General features: G+C 34.7%; 1 protein-coding gene across 2 annotated transcripts; it reads left to right on the top strand.

Moving 5' to 3' along the window:
- The first annotated feature begins 10,182 nt into the window (after positions 1-10,182).
- Positions 10,183-20,597, top strand: LOC123563766 (uncharacterized). Of its 2 annotated transcripts, none has more exons than XM_045356777.2 (4): positions 10,183-10,539; positions 13,260-14,268; positions 16,547-16,619; positions 18,090-20,597. In XM_045356777.2, exons 1-4 carry the CDS (start codon positions 10,500-10,502, stop codon positions 18,108-18,110), a joined length of 1,143 nt encoding a protein of 380 aa, XP_045212712.2. In that variant the 5' UTR covers positions 10,183-10,499; the 3' UTR covers positions 18,111-20,597. The 2 variants fall into 2 exon arrangements, with proteins under 2 accessions (XP_045212712.2, XP_045212711.2); XM_045356776.2 differs by lacking the exon at positions 10,183-10,539 and adding an exon at positions 11,584-11,742.
- The last annotated feature ends 575 nt before the right edge of the window (positions 20,598-21,172 follow it).

Genomic DNA, 21,172 nt, shown 5'->3' with positions numbered 1-21,172 from the left:
ACCCTGCGCCGGACTAATGGCCGCCGTGTTGTCTACCCGTCGTGATTTGTGGGTTTCAATAAGATAAATATCAGTCAAATCACGGGGGCCAATAGTCCACTCGCAAGGTACCTATGATCCGTCCTTTCGCCACGTCGAAGCGAATTTTAGTCGAACTAAGTAGAAGTATCTGTTTGTCTTCACTCACAGCTGCTACCCTGCAAATTTCTAGTTATTGCCCTTTACTTAACTGAAAAAAAAAATGATTTTCCGCAGCCATATCTTGATATCGGTATATCACATTCACTTGATAATTAGCATGAGTCTGTACACATACCTATTTTTATGCAAATTTTGTTGAAGTGAACTTGGCATGACTAGAGTTATTGCCCGTGATTCGACCCGATTCGGTTCAAACCTGGAGTAAACTCGTACCTGCTTCTAAACTGATGATGAGCCTCGTTATATCCGAGTTGTTGCCCCTTATTCGTTGTTTCAGTGCACATTGCCTGTTTGTTTTAGCAGGTGGATACTTTTTGACTAAACACCTTTACTCTAAAACGTTTGATTATAAGTGCAACTTTTGTTCCTTCAATGCTAAAATCTGGTTCATTTTATGTGAATGTTTTTTTTTTCTTTCTGTAATGTAGCAGGTAATACGTTACAACAAATACCCTCTCACTTTTATGCGTTTAGAACGAACACCTCAGTGACAATTTTAACATGTCCATGTGTATGTATTACTTGTATACAATTTCTGTGACCATTTGAATTTTCTTAGCTGATTAGGACCAGTTGAATTTGCCTCCCCCCACCCCCCGTCTTATACAGGCATGCTCATCTGCGCAGCTTATTGACATTAGGTATGGAAAGCTTGGCTTCCCTCAGTATGGCACCTACCTGTGTACAATATGCTATCTCACATTAGTGGCACTGATATGAGTATGCGCGTCTCAAGATTTTATTTTGATCGTCGTATAATCAAACAAACTTTTATTTCCTGTATGATGTTCAGCGAATTGCCATGCATTATCTTTTCAGTTTATACTAGGTACTTTAAAATTATTTTCATGTTCATGTATGTGAATAATTTTCTTCTTTTTTAATGATGTCACATGCGTGACCTTGAATACATGTACGCATGTACGTAATTGCGCGTACCACATCAAATGAGTTTAGATATAACTTTATTGCCATGCAGTTTCAGCCTTTCAGGACTAGAAAGCTATTTTCCGAAGTATTTCTGCAACTATAAGGTAATGAATCTGCGATATGACGAGTTTTTTCCCCACCAATCTTCCATAATTATGCCAATTACTCATAAAAAGTGAATATTTTTTTTTATCTTTTTATTCAAGATAACGACATTAATTAAAGGAGCTTCTGCATTGTAGCATATTCGATGCACAACAGCCAATGGTCAGCGTCGCTTTAACGGCAATGGTGGAACTTTCCTTCTACTTTTATTACTTAAAGTCTTACTGCACAAAGTGTTTTGGTGAATGTTTTATAAAAGCAATTTTCGGCGGTTGTTTAAAATATTGGTCCTTTTCTTCAACCTTCTACGCAGTAATCTCCCTTACTCATAAGTAGAGATTTCTGAAATTGAAGGGAAGCAACTCCTGCGTGCAGTTTGACTTTTTCTTCAAAAGACTGCCCCAGTCATATTTGGAAAGTTATTATTTCGTACTGGTAACAGGGAGAGTTTGGTACATTTGGGTTAAAAGCTTTAATTTCCTCCACCCTTTTTACACACACATCTATTTCACCTGTATTTTACATGAAAAAATGCGCATAATTTCACTTTAAAACACCTATATTGTCTGTATATTTTGATTTTCAACGAAGAACATAGAGGAAAGCTTAAGATATTTTAAAAAGGCTGACAGAAACACATTCATTTGAGAAATCGTAGGTCGCGCACAATATTGAGTTGCGGTCGGCAACATATGCCGTTTCTATGACCCTAACAGGATTCCGTATTATAAGGCCAATGTTTTGAAATATATATGACCAATGTTACGGCGAGTAACGTATTTCAGTTATCATTGCTGAAAAAAAAATGCTTGTTGTGGTCTTAAAATCTCACAGAAAATCTTAATTTAACTTGAAAATGACGCGAGAAGTCACTCCTTTACATTAAATGCAATAATAGCTAGACAAAATCAATACGATGTAATCTTAGCATGAGAGCCTTTCCTTTTTTATTTACTTTTGCATCACTGTTAAAGGCTTATAACCATTTCACAAATATAATACTGGATCGACAAAAAGATTGGTGGATGAATGTGCGGATGGATGGATGGATGGATTGATCGATGGATCGGTGGGCGGACGATTAATGATGATGATGATGATAATGAAATGGTGGTGGTGGTGGTGGTGATGATGATAATAATGATGATGATGATGATGATGATGATGATGATGATGATGATGATGATGCTGCTGCTGCTGCTGATGATGATGATGATAACATATATGCCTGATATGAACATTTCATATATTGATTAAACACACCATTTTCAATTCCCTAATTCATTAACAACATGGAAGACATCTACATAAAGCACGGATATTGAGAGTACTTATATTTCTCAAATCACATCATTTTCTATTCTCTAATTCATTAAAATATGACAGACATCGACATTAAGCACGGATATCGACAGTACTTATATTTCTCAAATCACATCATTTTCTATTCTCTAATTCATTAAAATATGATAGACATCGACATAAAGCACGGATATCGAGAGTACTTATATTCTCAAATCACATCATTTTTTTATTCTCTAATTCAGTGAAACTTTTATCGTCAATATGATATACTGATAATATAAAAGATATAAGGAGGATTTACATTCTCAATGTATATCATTTGAAATCAGTACCCCGCTTCCGGCACCTTTCATCCTCCTAGCGTTTTGTTACAATTTCAGCAAGTACAAAAAGGGCCATAATTCTTATAAAATGCAGGTTAGAGTTATGGATCTTGGCCTACTTACTCATCTTATGATGATAAGTAAGTGTGCAAAGTTTCAAAGCTGTAGCTAGTAAAGTTTTTGGAAAAAAAGTGGACCTAAACAAATATTTTTACGAAGAAACTCAAATTTTCTAAGTACAAAAGGGCCATAATTCTGGCAAAAGACATATTAGAGTTATGGTTCTTGTAGTTTTGGAGAAAAGGTTGGCCTAAAAAAAAAATAACCAACACCGACGCCGACGATCAACTGACAACAGTATCTCGTAGATTTGTTTTCAAAAATCTTACGAGCTAAGAATTGACTGTTACAAATTAAAATTGCAGATGTTTATAAAACTGATAATTTGTAAGTTTTAAAATTTAAAGTTAAGTAGACAGGTAAGTTAAGTAAGTAGAAAATAGCTGAGAAAAGAAAATAGGTACTTACCTTTTCTCTTTTTTTTTAAAATAAAAAGGATAACATATTTCTGTTGCTGATGTATCGTCAATATAGTATTGCACGATAAAACATGCGTAAATTAATTTAATAAATGATTTCAGATAAACTGTGTGCACTTCAAATGCGGATATACTACACAAATAAATACTCTTATCTTTAATGAATTTTGAAAATGAGGTTTATACAATAAAGACATGCTCGTAAGTTATCAGTGCTGTTATTTTGGTTCATGGAGTTCATTCAGTGCCATTTTTGTATTTATATTAAGTCGGTGATGGGGAAGGGCGTGAGTGGTGTTTATGGCACGCCAATTGTCCAGTAATTACGTGAACCCAGGTTCACGGTCGAAAAGCATGGGTTCACGCTCCTAAACTTAGGATAACGACCGAAATCTAGTTTATCGAACATAATTATGTTTTCAATAGTATTCAAAAAATTTGGCTTTACGTTCGAAACATCTAGTTTATCGATCGTTAATCCTAGTTTTTCGATCGTGAAACTGGGTTCACGTAATCATTTGACAATTGGCGTACCATAGGTGTTGCTCATTTCATTTACTTCATATGAACGGGTCCATAAGTATTTTGCTTGGTCCAAATGTCCTTCAAAAAGCTTTGGGGCCCCAATATCACAATGAACTAAGCAAACGTTAAAAGCTTGATCTTTTTCACATAGATGAAGATTTGTTGAGGTTTTAGAGCGAATTGCAATTACAGCAAAATGGTGATACGGATAGAAGTTCAACAATATACATGCGATCATAATTCTATTATAATAATATTTTTTTCAGCATGGACTACTTTGCATCATTATCAATATAGACAATAGAGTTTTAGTCTTTATTGAAAAAGATGTAAGGTCGTCCATGCTGAAAAAAAAAACGAAATGTTTATGTACCAGAATGCCCGTTGTCTTTTCTTTCATTGAAGTTTAGACTGTTGCGATAGAGAACATATCTAGCGAACCCGGATATATATATTTTCTGATTTCGTATCGTTTTTATTATACAAACACAAACAGAAGAACTGTGGATAGCGGAAACTCGTTTACAATGAACACCATTTTTGGTCCCAAAGCAGAAAAGAACATGATTATAAAGAGAACAGTTTCAAATGCGTTATTCGCATCATTTAATGAGAATTTACAGACTTACTCGTTATATAAAAGATCATTTCTACTTTTTAAAATATCATAGCAGGTTTTGCAAAAGTTCTTGCAAGTTTCTCGTTTGTGAAAAGAAATTTCAGCTTTTCTATGTTTTCCCGAAGTTTCTACCTCACGTATGAAAGATTATATGAAATAAACAAGTACAATTTGGACATGCTGAGTTAAATTGTGTAAACATTTTGTAATGATCCGAATATGAGATCTCAGATGCTTCATTGAATAAAGAATACATGTTGCACATACACGTACTCGTACAGACATACAAATTAACCTCTCTAATATAGCATTTGCACGTGGCATCGTCCTAGCTGAACCGTGACAATGAGATCAGTGGCAATGTTTTTCCAATGATTTTCAACAAAGGCTCGCCGCTCTGCCGCTCTGCAGCATGTGATACATAAAATTAAAATTTGACTACAGTCTCAATGCAGTCAGCGACTGAGAATGTTCATACCATATCACATATGATAACTAAATCGATTCAATAGAATCTAAAAGCTTGAAACAGAAATGCATCAATAATGTAGATTATTATACCTCACTTTTGTCTACAATGGTAAAATCCCATTACCCGAAAAAGAGATATTTTGACTATCAGAAATTTTAACCTTTTCGACACGTGACCAAGCGAAAGTGCTGTCAGTCTGTGACCGCGCTATATTGATGTCATAGGCAATAACTGCTCGTTTTAGCCATTGATTGCCTCCCTTTAACAGTTATGTAATGACGTCGCTATCAATGTTACACAACTGTTCCGGCTAAGAACGTTGATTTTTAATGATCAAAACTTTTAATAAACTTTTTATGTAGTTAATAGTTTTGTTCGGTATAATAATAATAGAACCATATGGCTGCGTCGTGTCGACCATTGATATTGTCAATCCGCTCGCTTCAAACTAGAATAGAAACTAGCGGACTTCGACTCGAAGCGTGATCATTCTGCACACTATGTGGTTTTTTGACATATATCTAATGATCAAAATCGGTGCATATGGTATTTATATAACTGTTAACGTCACGTTTGCATTCAAATGAAAAAAAAAAATGAAGAAAAAAATAATAGAAACGGATACATTCATTCAAACGAATTATCGTTCATAAGGAATATCATTGGGATGATTTTGTATTATGTTGAATATTATATGTTAATGATCAATATTATATGGCAGTGATAAGCTCAAAAACACGGTATCATCACAAATTTGCGTTCAGGTGAATCTCTCATTGACAAATATCATATATGTATATATGGTAAATTATATCATGAATTTGGTAAAACATTAGATGAAAATGTTTGTTTTATGTGTTGCATTAAATATCTTTCATTTGTCATACATACTGCATCTGGTGTCCATTCTGAAAAATATTTCTTCTTCAGCAGAGAAAAAAATTTACAGAGACTTTCAGCTTTGTTGAATAAATCTATTCTTAAACTTGTGTAAATAGGGCAGGAAATTAAAACATGCAACTCATTTTCCACACAGTCTTTACAAAATCGACAGGTTCTGTCAAGTCTGACTAGGTTCTGTCTTGTACGGGTAAAGTTTCATAGCTGTCGGTTTCTATGCGGATTGGAGCAACGCCACTTCTGAACTTTGAAAGTGCAGATCTGTGGGGATAAGGCTGATAATTTTACAATACTGTTCTGCCTTGTATTCTGTTTAAAATTGTCTATACAGTCTCAACTTATTATTTCCTAGTCCACTAATACCACCAACTTGGTTCAAGTCATTAACCCATTTATCTGTGTACATCCATGAGAGCAGTTGTGGTCTGTGGCAGAAACGAGGAGGGTTGTATAAATCTTTCCAAGTTTAAACTCTTTAGATTTTCTTTTACCAAAAAGGGCCAGTTCTTACATATCTCTCATTTCCTTTATTTAAAGCCCATTGAAAGACTGTTTTCTCCAACCTATCATTAGTCTGACTATGACAACGGCTCCAATGGTTGCAGACACTTTTCCATTGCTCGATTATAATTGGTTCCATGTAATTACTAGTAAACTCACTGGTTCGATCTGGCTAATAATCAAATGCCGGTGTAATGAAGTATTTCGACCCCCATAGAATAACGACCCCCCGGTCATTATTCTACAGAAAATGTGACTCCTTTCCTGTAAAATATTGTTGCGCTCTGGCTAGCTCGGATGGTTTCGGGACTGGTTGTGGTTCGGCAAGAGAAGTTGAGTAGGATTTACCGGGCTGGGATCTCGAACTCTGGCTATGTGGTTACGTAAAACTGGACTATCATGCAGGCTTGCGACTTCCGGTTTCGTGGTTAAGAACAGATTGGGTTCGAATACAATTCTGCTTTGTGGCCGATTCACTAAGGCTATTTTACTCCAGTTAGACTACTTATTTTACCAAGATTTACTTAAGTTCTACTTAACACTAATAAGAAATCACTAAGATCAAATAAATTTAAATTGCAAATTTATTTATTTTATCCCTAACAAAAATTAAGACAATGCATATAAAATACTGACTCTAAATAAATACTAATAATGTATCAGCAAAACATCTTAGTTAACAACAAACTGTTAAATATTTAGAATCTTTAAATGAAACAAATGCTTGCCTATAAACCTCAGTCTTAAATCTTAAAAGTAATCTTATTTTACTGTTAAAAGTTATTTACTTAAGCCAAAAATAATCAAGTCTTGAAAAATTCTAAAGTCAAAATAGAATACTGGCAGTTACCAAAAATAGGTTAAGCTCTTGAAGTTCAAAGTCTGGAGAGTTCCTTCAATGGAGCTACAAAAAGCTTTTATACTGACCAAGTGCACACCAAAAACATGTGTGCACACACCAACTGTATGGGTGCACACAACCAAACTCTTGAGTGAATGTACAACTGTGTGCAGAATGTACACATCAAAACAATGTGTACATGGAACAGCCAAAACTATGGTTAAATCATAAAAAATCAGAGTTTAAACTACTAAAATAAATTAAGTTGCATGAAAACTGGACATAAATCAAAGGTATAATTCCTAAATAAAATGACTATTACCTGAAAAACTCTGATCCTTTGCTTAAATTAAAGAAATTTAGCTTAGAATTGTTTTGACAGTTGGAATAATTCCTGGAATTCTACTAGGTTGTCAAGGGTAACTACCCAGAATGCAATTGGGCAAAATGGCTGCAGCCAGACAGGGATGCTGCACTGTAATCAATTTAAAATGCAATAACTTACAAAATACAACAAATATGATGACAGTCTGACTTTAAAATAATGCAATAGTAAGTAAAGAAATGATTTACCTAATAAATAATTGATGACATCAATAGTATTGGCAGAAATCTTAGTAAAATGGTACTGACACTGTGCTAAAAATAGATTACATAAACAAAACACTGGGATGTATCAATATTGACTCCCCTTATAAAAAACTGACTCCCTTTGAAAACTCTATAGAATAACGACCCCCCGGCCGTTATTCTATAGAAAAACTGACCCCTCCAAGTAAAATACTGACTCCCTAAAGATGACTCCCTTCGAATCTCATAGAATAACGACCCCGGTTATTATTCTATAGAAAAAGTGACTCCTTCCATGTAAAATACTCACTGCCGAAATTACTACATTCGAACTCTCATACAATATCGATTCCCGGACATTATTCTATTTAAAAAAATTACTCTTTCCGTGTAAAACACCGGCTCCTAAAAGACTTTCGACGATAATATCTATTAAAAAGTGATCCCCACCAAACCTAACGGACAATTTTACTAGATCTACAACTCTAATACCCTCCATTGCCAATGGTTAACATTTTGATTGTACTACTACCACTGGTGCCGCTACTTCTATTGCTATTACTACATGTACTTCTTCTTCTTCTACTACTACTACTACTACTTCTACTACTACTACTACAACTGCTACTACTGATACTACTATACCTGCTTCCACTAATACGTCTTGTACATCTACCTCTTCTTCTCCTGCTGCTGTTGTTGCTGTCACTTATTCCTCTGCTGCTGCTGCTACTGCCACTGCCACTACAATTGCCACTACTACTACTACTACTACTACTACTACTACTACTTTCTACTGCCACTGCTAAGTATTGCAACTTCTATTAATACTAAGTTCTATGCTAGCAGTTTCTTGTGCAGTTTTCTTCTGAAGAATTACTTCATACTGAAGTTTGCAGGGATTATTGACACTGGTGTGTTTTGTGAACGTATTGTGAACTGTTATTTTCCTGAAAAAAAAATGTATACACCAAGATACAGCGTCTAGAAATAGAATCCCTTTTCCCGTTGCGGAATGCTCTGATTTCTGTGTCAAGTGATGGTATCTGGGGCTAATGGTCAAACGGAAGGACGGACGGACGGACAAGGGCAAATGTATATGCCCCCCCTCCCCCGAGTGGGGGCATAAAATGCAGCAATTAGGTCTTAGATACATGAGTTATCACTAAATTTGACCAAATGACCGGGGGTCGTTTTTTTATGGGAGTCAATATTCTTCGTGAGGTTCAGTTTACTTCACGTGGGGGAGTCATTGTACTATGATCTGGAGGTCATAATACTATGACCGAGGGGGGGGTCACTTTTTCTATAGAATAATGACCGGGGGGTCATTATTCTATGGGGGTCGAAATACTTCATTACACCTGCAACATCATACAAAATACAATATGCATATTCTGCATATTTAAATGAAATTAATACTGGCGAAGTATTAAGGTGGTTGTTGCGAAGTATATAAATCAGAGACATTAAACTCCTGGGGCCGTATTCATAAAGTATCTTAAGTATAAGTATAAGAAATTGATTATTTACTTAAGTATTATTTAGCTAAGAAATTTATTTTACTTAAGTATATTTGTTATTCATAAAACAACTTAATAAGTAATTCTTGTTTTTTTATTGTGGACGAAAACATTAAAAAAACAACATTAATTTCTGACAGATACAACATGCACAATTATGTTTAAAGTGCTTTTATCTGAAAACAACACTTTAATCGTACTCACCACGCTATTTTATTTTCTGACTTAAGTCATTTCTTACGTATCTTAAGTTTTAGCTGTTTTATGACTAGAACTTAAGTTTTTACTTAGACTTAAGCTGAAATCACCACAAACTTAAGTAAAATCTTCAACTTAAGTCAAAACTTATACTTAAGATGCTTTATGAATACGGCCCCAGACCTATTATGTTTAAATACCAAGAGGATGGTGGAGAAATTACTTTGTGCAATTTTAGCAGTTCACTGTAATTCAAGATATCACAAAACTCTTCACCTGCTATTAATCATATTTGAAGCAAATCAAATGGGTATACATAATTCTGTGTAAATATGTTAAGGATCGATTTACGAAATGAAGACTTAAATACAGATCTATGTATTTTTGTTACTTTTCCGATTTGGACTAACATACACTTTGTGTCCAAGTTAAACCTTATTCGATATATACCATAGGTTTAATTAACTGTATATATTGAATTTCTTAACCTGAAAATACTCTTTACATTTTACCCATATAAACATTATAATCTTTTCAATAATGTATAATAATATTCTTCCAGATTGTGACATTCCGCACGTTTTAAAGAGAAAATCAATATACTTGTACCAAATTTATGGTTTTCTATGACGATATTCACACGTGTCCATGTTCACACGTTATCATAAACTCACCATTAAGTTATGTTGGAATATAGAATGTTTAAGTTGCCATCATATGATAACACAGTCTTCTGTATTAATACAGGTCATTCGTCTTAAGGTGTGTCCATTAAGCAAAATTCGATAAGGATATTTAACGGTGTATGCTTAGACGCGTGTACAAGCAGAATTTCTGAAAACGAGTCGATTTTCTTTCAAAATCAAGGAAGTAAATATGGATAACAGTTTTTGAAAATATGAAATACTAGAAGTTGCGAAACGGAATTTCTTCAGTAAACATCAACTATGGAGTGGAAATATTTTACGATTTTTCTTTATATAACAGGTAAGGAATTTTTCATACATAATGTCTACACAGATATGTTATAATTATTATGACAGTTTTACTGAAAGTAAGAAAGAGTTTGATGGGTTATAAATGTAGGGAGACGTGGAAATGTTTAAAAGGCAACGAGTCCAGTCTCGAGTCCAGATTTTCTTTTTTTTTTCTTTTTTTTCAACTTAGGTGAATATGCAATTTTGTTAATTAAAGTGTGATTTAGTGAGTTGAAGATGCCTGGTGTTGTAGTGTGTAACTATTTTTTTCCATTTCATTTTGACGCACGAAATGTAATATTTTTTCCATTTCATTTTGACGCACGAAATGTAATTTTAAATATATAAAGGACAAATGATAATCGATCGCAGATGGTGTCACGTTTTCTATGTAATGTTCACATTAAAGGTCACATGCATGTATTTTCTTAACTATCTCTCATCGAGGTGAAATAGGCCAGATATTAGGCATTAAGAATATATTTTGGAAAATTAAAAAAAAGCAAAACAATATGTTGAATGTTTGACTTATTTTTATCAAAATAATGATGTAATTGTTCAATGCAGATGTTAAGCACAAGTAATAAAATTGTTCTTGTGTCCTATGTGTTGAAAGGCTGCATCTAGTTTAGACGTTAAACCCACCTAGTGTAGACATTAAAACATAAATAAGAGAAAATGGTCAACAGTAAAATGTACTTTTCCATATATCTATTTCTGTATACTGCCAACTGAACCTCCCGGAATGAAAAGTAAGTCGTTAGAGAGATCAGGTTGACCTCAGTTTAACGCTCTATCAATTGAAGAACGATTCATTAAATAAAAATGTTAATCCTTCAGGGGGGGGGGGGGGGGGGGGGGGGGGGAGGTTTTATAGTAAACTGATAGCAGGAGGATATTCAGTAAACTTTTAACTATGTTTTAGAGTACACGTAGGCGAAATCTAGTTGAGAAATTCGTAACATGTTACGAGCCTGAAATAAACGAATAAAACTCTGTTAAACACATGCTGGGTTTATGTCTACATGGTTGAATAATTTGTTGTGAAATAACTTTAAAGTCATGTCTATATTTATAAATATCATTTTCAAACACGCAAACAACCATTTACACGTTTCACATGAAAATATAACGTGGGAATAACATATGAACATGATGTGCAATTCATTTATAATACGTTGTATGAATTGTTTCGTGATTTTATTGTTTACAGGTAAACTTTAATACCTTGTTGTAGTCGTTAAATGTAAAAAGCTATTTCGTTTTAAACACAGACTTGTGTATAATGTGTGTTATGATTTAAAAGGACTATTGATGATTCAAAGTGACTATTGGACATACATAAATTACTAAAAATAACATTTTAGCTACCCGGGGGTACAGATTTTTTGTCTTGATATGTCCAGTTATTTTTTTTTCTAGCTCAGGGCTACTATGTGGCTGTCTTAAGTAGTGACACCAAATGTTAAAGTAACGTAAGATTGTGACATAAAAGGTTATTCAATTTGGTTATCAACCATGATTTTTAAGCACATAGAGCAATTTTATTAGCTTGGTTGGTTTATGAACATTTTTATAATTATGAACGAGTTGTCGGAACGTGACGTCCCTGTCCGCATCACAGGGATCCGTCACGTACTATAAATATAGGATATTACATGAGTGTCTTTTCATATTGAATTTATTAAACGAGTTGAATAAAATAATAAAATGCGAGGCTCTACGGAGCATTTTATCAATTTTATTCAACGAGTTTAATAAATTCAATGTGGAAAGTCACAAATGTAATATTCTTTTTATCACATGTTAGTTTTCCTTTTGAAATATCAAGTGCAAAAAGACTTCATTTTAGATACCTCATTTCCGATTTAAAATTACTTTAAGACTTGGGGAAGCCTTTTATGATATCTGCCATAAAAGTTTATTGCCATCATAACTTTTCTTTACTGTAGAGAGGATAGGCCTTATCTAAAAAAAAAAAAAGAAAAGAAAAGAAACCCCAGCCTGGTCTTATTTGGTCTTATGTAATAAACCTTAAGATTTTTAAAATTTTCGTTTCTAATTTTTCTCTCAGGTAACCTTTATAGTTCTTAGAAGAAAATATTTGAATTTAATTTGAAGACATCTCAGTTAAACAGTTTTGACTGTATTGGAAATTACAATGCTTAAGGTCTTTGTACGAAGGCAATGATGCTATTGATATCTGCTAGAGATTAAAAAAGACCATTTCTGACTGAACATGAATAATTATATTTAAACATTTTTGACCAGTTAGGTGACCCTCCCGCCATACGTTATGGTGCTATCATCATGCTGAACACCTTGATTCTGCCTTTTCGTCCAGTGTAGATCCTGATTAGCCTGCACATCCGTGCAGTCTGAACATGATCTGCATTGTTGAAATTCACAGTTCGCCATTCAGTCAATATCTTTTTGGTAAGCACCCCTTGTAACAGTTAATGATACTGTCCAAACTGAAAGATGGACAAGTTCATTATACATGTAGAAACTTAGCAGGGTAAGGGTTAACTAGCACATCTGTTCACTTAATACTGTTTATTCGGTTAAGTAGCATGTTGCTAAATGCTTTATATGGGCATAGGAATTCGAACTTCGGTTTGCAACATAAAACATATGACACGTTGTGGAATGCAGATGTATTAAATATTTTGGATTTTTGTTTTAAGTGTTAATAGGCCAATAATTGTAGATTATAATTGTCTATTATAGTGCAGTTTGCATCTGGGGCTAATGACACAGGTACAACGTCAACGTTATCAACAACGTCAACGTTATCAACAACGTCAACGTTATCAGCAACCTCAACGTTATTAACAACATCAACGTTATCAATGACGTCACCGTTATCAGCAACGTCAACGTCAAATGCACCATTATCGTCATCAGAAACGCCAACAGTTTCCACCACAGCAACGATTTCTCTAAGTCCTACTCCTTCAGTTTCATCTACAACTGTAGCTACGAAACACCAGTCTACGGGAAATACAGAAAATTCGAATACATCAACCGTAGCTAGTTTGAATACATCTTCTACAGCTAGTCCGGAAGCATCTAATACAGCAAATATTTCACCTACTATAGTTATAGTTTCAACGACGTCGACTTCATTTACTTCTTCACTTTTGGTATCAAGTTCCTCTGGAGTAGTTCAGTCGTCCGAAAGTACACCAACATCTAGTTTAGTTGTTTCAAGCAGTTCAGTTGCAACAGCAAGTTTGACTAGCTCTTCTATCAACTCTTCAAAAACGTCAGCAAGCGTAACAACGACTGTAGCAGTTTCTTCTACTAATTCTTTACAAACGTCTTCTTCTGTCTCAATATCACCGACATCAACTTTACATACTTCTTCATTCTCGTCACAAATACCTTCTACAAGTAGTGTAGTTGTTTCATCAACCACAGTTTCCACGTCAAAAAAGTCAGAGACAGTATCCTCCTCTTCGATTACTTCTTTACCGCCGTCAACAAGTACTGTATCGATTGCACCTACTACAGCAAGTACAACAAGCTCTGCTTCGATTAAACCTACTAGTACATCAAATGTAACACCAAGTTCAAGTGTAACGGTGCCGTCAACATCAACGACTAAGAAACCAGAAAGCAACGCTTCAAAGGATAAAAAATCGGGTCTTTCTTCTGGAGGCAAAGCTGCAATTGGAATATTTGTTACAGTCTTGATAATAGCGATAATTGCAGGCTTACTTTGGTTAAGGAAGAAGTAAGTATATTCTCTGTCTTTTTTTTTTTTTTTTTCGTTTTCTTAAATGATGGTCATTGAAACTTACTTAAATAAGTGAAAAACATAATTTTAGTTTTTAGTTCAAAGGTTCAGAGCTATTACTAAAATGGTTGGTCCGGCGTCAGTCATCTGTATCTTTTCATGCATAATAAACACCTTTTCTGAATTGCATCCAACCGGGTCTGTAGCATGCTAGCATGGACTTACCTCAGCTTTGTACAAGTGTTACTGCTTGACAGCATATAGGCTAAACAAGAAATATCTTTAAAAATGATGGTCGGCGAATTGTAATAAGGAAAGAAGTTTATGAATTTTTCATCTAACATTCATCTTTCATCTAACATTTTTCAAATTGCAAAACTAAACACCGCACTTTAACAATTTAAATGGTTCTCTTTTAATTTTTCGCAAAAGTTTCGTAGGGTTGCAATTTTGTTTCGTTTATCCTTACACGAATGATTACAGCAGTAGTTTGATGAAGATTCATGAAGCGGTTCATGAGAAGAGGTCATTAAACGTGTTTATATTTTTAGCTAAATTGGTCCCTATCCCCATTTGTAACTAAATAGCAAGAGACCTTACGATATTGTTACACATCGAGTTTGATAAAAATCCATTACATTTTAGTGGTTAATGTGAAGAAAGGCATATCTACTTTTAGCTATAGTGGTCCCTAATAGGGCCCAAGTTCCTATATAAATAAATTTGGAAGAGGACCTTATAATGATGCTCCAGACCAAGTATGACAAAGATCCACCAAGCTGTTCATGAGACGCTGTATAAAGGCATTTCTAGTTTTAGCTCTAGCAGCCCCTAAAAGGGGTTAAATGTCCCAGCTGAACAAAGTTGGCTGCGGGCCTAATAAAGATGCTACAAATCAAGTTTGATTAGAATACATGAGAAAAAATCAAAGGATTTTTTTATTTATTATTTTTATTTATTTCTAAAATAGGCCAACTGATCTCGCTTTAACAAATGCATATTCGCTATTCATGAATCTTTAGACAATGACGTCACACCTATAAAAAAGTGAAGGTCAAGCAAAACATTCAATTGTAATTATTTCAATGTTTCTGTTTCATAAGCAAAGTTTGACCGTAGTCATATCACATAGATAAACTGTATGCAGCGTACCTTCATTTCAGGGTAATGAGATTCAGTCATTATATAGCATATATATAATAAAACAGATTTCAACTGAGTTCAATATTTGCATACCATACTAAAGAAAAATATTCATATATAATAAATCAGTTAAATAATTTATAACAAATATATCAAAGCAAACAAGTACTCATTTTAATATGCAATCTGAATAAGTCACAACAGCAAGAAACCTTTTCATATACAGACGACAACTGTAACAAGGAAAATCTTTTAAAAAGCACTTATCTACATAAAAGACTCTTATCACACCCTTATTCATGTGATACGCAGACCGTATTTAGTTCTTTCTTTAATTTGATATATGTTGGTATTTGAACAGGTTTTTATCATATTTATTAAACTTACTTATCATTTTGAGATATATCAATATTCTTGCTAAATATACTGAGCCAAAGTTAGCTTTAAAACTGTGAACAGCGTCGTTTAGCATAAACGCTTTGTCTACATTTCACTCAGCGTAGCACAATCAACAGAGTGAAAGAAATTGACACTTTCGTCCAACCAGGCAGAGTGTTGCATAAATCTTCCATTTTGATAAATTATCTATAATGCGTTATCAAGTAGTTTGATTTGCAAACTCAAGTCACGTGGCATAGGTAACGAAAACGAATTTAGACGGCGTCGCCGAAAAATCTTTAAACACCCTAAGGTCAGAATTATATCGCAGTAGGTGTATAGCATCATTGCTTACAACATTTAATGTCGACTCATCCACAAGTTCATGTGGAGAACTTGTTTAATGTGTTTTCTATCTTTAGTTTTGGTGGTCGCTACGTGCAATCAAGTGGACCTTTTTCAAATAAAATTGAAAAAAAGTTCATTCAAATGCTACTTTATCATAACATTACTCTGAATAAAGGGTTATAAAATGCTGCATATCAAATATGATCAAAATTTCAAACATCATTTAGATGGAAAGTACATGTTTCTAATGCACTTTAGTTACATTCTCCCAAATTGCATTAAGGAGCTCCAGTTTGATTTCGTGTAAGCCTTGAAACCATGTAACTGATTTGAACCGTTATCGTATAATGCTTTAAAATGCAATATTAGCTTTAAAATCACTACTGAGTTTTCCTTTCTTCTGCAGAAAATGGTTTAGAGACGGGACCTCCATATCATCTTCAATACGATACAAGCCTTGGAAATACACGGACGAAGCGGTAATCCATTTAAATACTTACCCTGCTAAATTTCCATAATAGACTGTTCCATCATTCAGTCTGTGCAGTACCGCGTATCATTCAAAGGGGTGTTCACTGAAAATTTACTGACTGAATAGCGAACAGGGTAGACCATGATCAGACAGCACGGATGTGCAGGCTGATCTTGGTCTGCACTGGTCGCAAAGGCAGAACCACTTGACGACAGCAGACTAAAGGTTAAATACTTACCCTGCTAAATTTCTATAATGAACTTGTCCATCTTTCAATTTGGACAGTGCCATTAACTGTTAAAAGGGGTGTTTACCAAAACGATACTGATTGGAATGGCGAACAGTGTTGATCATGATCGGACTGTATAATTTACGCTGGTTGTAAAGGCAGAATCAGTCGTGTCTGGCATAATAGGGCCTTAATTTTTTTCATCATCATTTTCTAATCTAAATTACCTGTTTTGAATCAGGAAGTTAATGTAAACGTTTTAAGTGCACACAGGCGTGAATTTTAGATACAATATCATTTGTACAGATGAAACGCAATAGTTTGATTATGGTGACTGCACGTTTACGATAAAATCATTTTACCACTTTTGTATCTTGAAGGATTATGTATAGAGGATATTAAATGAGTGTCTTTCCATACTGAATTTATTATACAAGTTGAATGATATAATAAAGTGTCGAGTCTCTGCCAAGCATGTAATCAATTTTTTCATCGGGTTCAGTAAACATTTTCAGATTGGAAAGACGCAAGTGTAATATTCTTTTAATCACATGTAAGCTTTTCCTGTTAGATATATCAGAACTTCGTCTTTCTTTACCTTTCATAGCCCAAGTCAATTAGACCAAGGCTTCCTACACTTGAAACGACGTCAACGTCAAAGCGTTATTACCTTAGAGTATTATCATGTATTGGTTTATTTCATTCCTGGACGTCAAACATGCGATAAATAAAAAATAAGATCATTTTCACTGGTATCAACATTTTTCATTATCATGATATTTGCAGTCATTGTCAACAAAATCAGAACATCGAGTTATCCCTATAATAAAATGAGCCGTGCCATGTGAAAACCAACATAGTAGGTTTGCGACCAGCATGGATCCAGACCAGCCTGCGCATCCGCGCAGTCTGGTCAGGATCCATGCTGTTCGCTAACAGTTTCTCTAATTGCAATAGACTTTGAAAGCGAACAGCATGGATCCTGACAAGACTGCGCGGATGCGCAGGCTGGCCTGGATCCATGCTGGTCGCTAAGCCACTATGTTGATTTTCTCATGGCACGGCTCAAATATCCTTTACGCCATTGGTATTGTAATTTCATACGATCTGCTAAATTATCAATGACGATTCACCGTTTTGTCAATAGAAAAACATCTGTATATTTCGAAATCCAAGTCAAGCATAGCAACTGGATTGCATTCAAACAAAAACATCTTTTTAATGATTTTCTTTGTTTTTTCTTTTCAGTCTGTTGATATACACCGGTGATTGTAGAGGTATGTTTGGCATAAAGGAAGTGAAGTGGTGTAAAAGACCGTAAGACATTGTGATAAAAGTGTATGAATTAGTGTCGACCTCTAGGTTACGTTTTTATGACCGGCCTTATTAGATAAATGCTTGCGTAAATCCATGCTAATTTTCCCCGCATTTTTCGAAGAAAAAAGGGGGATATACAAATAGGCTCCGTCCTTCCGTCCGTCCGTCACACTTCGTGTCCGGCCCATAACTCAGCTATCCATAAAGGGATTTTAATATAACTTCGCATTCTTGTTCCCCGAAATAAGACGATGAGACATGCGCGAGACTCAGACCTCTAGCATTAAGGTCACACTAAAGAGGTCAAAGGAAAACAGGGTATATTTCATGTCCGGTCCATAACTCTGCCATTCATCAAGGGATTTTGAAATTACTTGGCAGACGTGTCATGCGCAAGATCCAGATCCCTAGCTCTAAGGTCAAGGTCACAGAGGACAAATGTTAACAGGATCTGTTTCGTGTTGCCATTCATCAATGGATTTTCAAATTATTTTGCACAAATTCTCCCCATAATGGGAGGACGTGTTCTGCACAAGACCCAAACCCCTAGTTATGAGGTCAAGGTCACACTTAGAGGTTAAAGGTTAACATGGTCTGTTTCTTGTCCGGTCAATAACTCTGCCGTTTATCAAGGGATTTTAAAATTACTTGGCACAAATATTCCCTATAATAAGTTAATTTGTCATATGCAAGACTCAGGTCCCTAGCTCCAAGGTCAAGTTCACCTTTGTCTGGTTTGTAACTTTGTTATGCATGGTGTATATTCAAATAACTTGGCACAAATATTCACCATTGCAAAACATTGTGTCATGTGCTGAGGTCAAGGTCAGGGGCACCTGAGTTAACGTTCTTATTCCTTTTTTATATGATAAAGAACGTTATTATGAAATCTATATTGATAGTCCTTTCCAATTGTCTAGATGTAGTCACAAAACAATGCGACGTCGTACACAATTTACTACGAAAAATGACTAAAGACTGCAGATATTTGCATTTATCTTGTCGCCTACAAGTTTCTTGCATTTCTATTGGTCAATAGACGTCACGTGGAGACAAGATATATTCACAATTCTGCTAGCACATTTCAGATATGAATTTTGATTTTAAAAAATGGCTGCCGCTTTGTTAATTTACAAAATATTAGATAATAGCGTGTAAGTAAAGGGTAGTCGGCAAGATAAAATCGCTTCGCTCTCGCCTGATATGGATTTCCTCGACAGCGTATATCCCGTATCCTGTCACCAACAAGCAGTGTAACTAATAATAATTACATTCGCCCTATTCGTTTTCATTGAACATTTTGACGTTCATTTCGTATGAACAGCAAAAGGAAAGGCGCGAAATTTGCGTCATCGCTGCTTAGTGATAACCGACCGCTGTTTTGACGACGTCCGCGTATAGTCACGGAGAACGTTCCTTAGATGACGTTGCCGTTATTCCGTGTTTTGAACAGAATGGATGGGAAGCTGATTTTAATGTTAAATGCCACAGAATGTGTGCAATTTATAATATTATCTTGTTTACAAATGGAAAGAAATTATAATGTAAATATAAGAAATGAAATGATTTTTTCGGTGTTCATGCGAAATGAACGATAGAATAGGATCGGCAAATTAAACATGAACGACGATGAATCACGATTCATGTTTAATTTGCCGATCCTATTCTGTCGTTTATTTCGCATGAACACCGAAAAAATCATTTCATTTCTTAATTGATTTTTATACTTATAAATATGGACCCTAGGTCGATATCGCTTTTATCAGGTCGATAAATCCACATACCGACCTCACCAAAATGCAATAATTCTATAATACATGTGTTTTATATCAATTTTCCCACTATTCTAAGTATTAAATTATGTTTTAAGTAAGATGATTGGTATTGATAGATATAAAAAGCAGTAAACAACTGTAGACCTGTAGAAATAAACCAGGCACAAGTTATAAGTTAATAGTGTGTATAGGTACTATGGTTACAACACATAGGTTGATTATATGTAGTTGCAGCACTGTATCAAGGCATTAGAAATAACCTTTTCTAGTGTGTACTTGCTTAATATGATAAAATATTTCATTACATTTTTATTTATTTTTTTCTTACCAGTTTAAAAATAGTATCACATTAAATCTTAAAAATACAGATAGCTCTATAAGCATTTAAAAGCATTCTCCAGTTATAGATTTCCTGACATTTTCATAATGTCTTCATGAATGATATGTTAGATAGTTATGAATTATGTACATTGTTATGTTGCCGTATTTCTTTGAATATGTTTTATTTTCATGTAATATACATGTTTTGTGAAAAATCTACCTAGGCGGTGAACGTTGGTAACTCTGTTACAAATTCTTGTTGAAGTTGTATATAATCTCTCAGAAATGTACATACAGTGTATATACATGTGATTAAAAAAATCCAGAAATCTATCACACAGTTTGTGCAGTTGTTTGTTCATGTTTATTAGCTCACTTGAGCCAAAGACTCATGGTAAGCTTTTGTGACTGCTCGGTGTCAGTCGTCCGTCGTGCGTCCGTCAATTTCTAAAAAGAATTTTCAAAACCATTGGGCAGATGTACACCAAACTTCACAGGAATGATCCGTAGAGCCTCGATATTTGGCATGTGCCATTATCTAATGGTCCTGTACAAAGATTGTTCAAATTATTACCCTGGGGGGAAAGTTTAAAATAGACTTCTATAGGAAAAAACTTTAGAAATCTTCGTGTCAGAAACCACAACACCTAGGCCTTTGATATTTAGTATGTAGCATTGCCTAGTGGTCTTTCTCAAAGATTATTCAAAATATGCCCCCGATTTGAAAGGAGGCCCCACCAAGGGGTCCCAAGTTTTACATTGACTTTTATTTAGGAAAAAAAGCTTTAAAAATCTCTCGTCTGAAAATTCAAGGCCAAGGCCTTTTAAATTTTGGTATGTAGCATTGCCTAGTGGTTCTCTAACAAGCTTGTTCAAATTATGCCTCTTGGGTGAAAAGAGGCCCCGCCCTGGGGGTCA

This window comes from Mercenaria mercenaria, chromosome 2 (assembly GCF_021730395.1).
Source record: "Mercenaria mercenaria strain notata chromosome 2, MADL_Memer_1, whole genome shotgun sequence".
NCBI classification, from domain to species: Eukaryota; Metazoa; Mollusca; class Bivalvia; order Venerida; family Veneridae; genus Mercenaria; species Mercenaria mercenaria.
The sequence above is the reverse complement of the archived record's forward strand: the minus strand, read 5'-3'. Positions and strand labels throughout refer to the sequence as shown.

Bases quoted from the DNA above. Each gene is read 5' to 3' on its own strand.
- LOC123563766 (XM_045356776.2), top strand. From the start codon at position 11,676: ATGAACATGATGTGCAATTCATTTATAATACGTTGTATGAATTGTTTC. The intron at 11,743-13,259 runs GTAAACTTTAAT...TGTCTATTATAG, and splicing joins CGTGATTTTATTGTTTACAG to TGCAGTTTGCATCTGGGGCT. The intron at 16,620-18,089 runs GTAATCCATTTA...TTTTCTTTTCAG, and splicing joins GGAAATACACGGACGAAGCG to TCTGTTGATATACACCGGTG.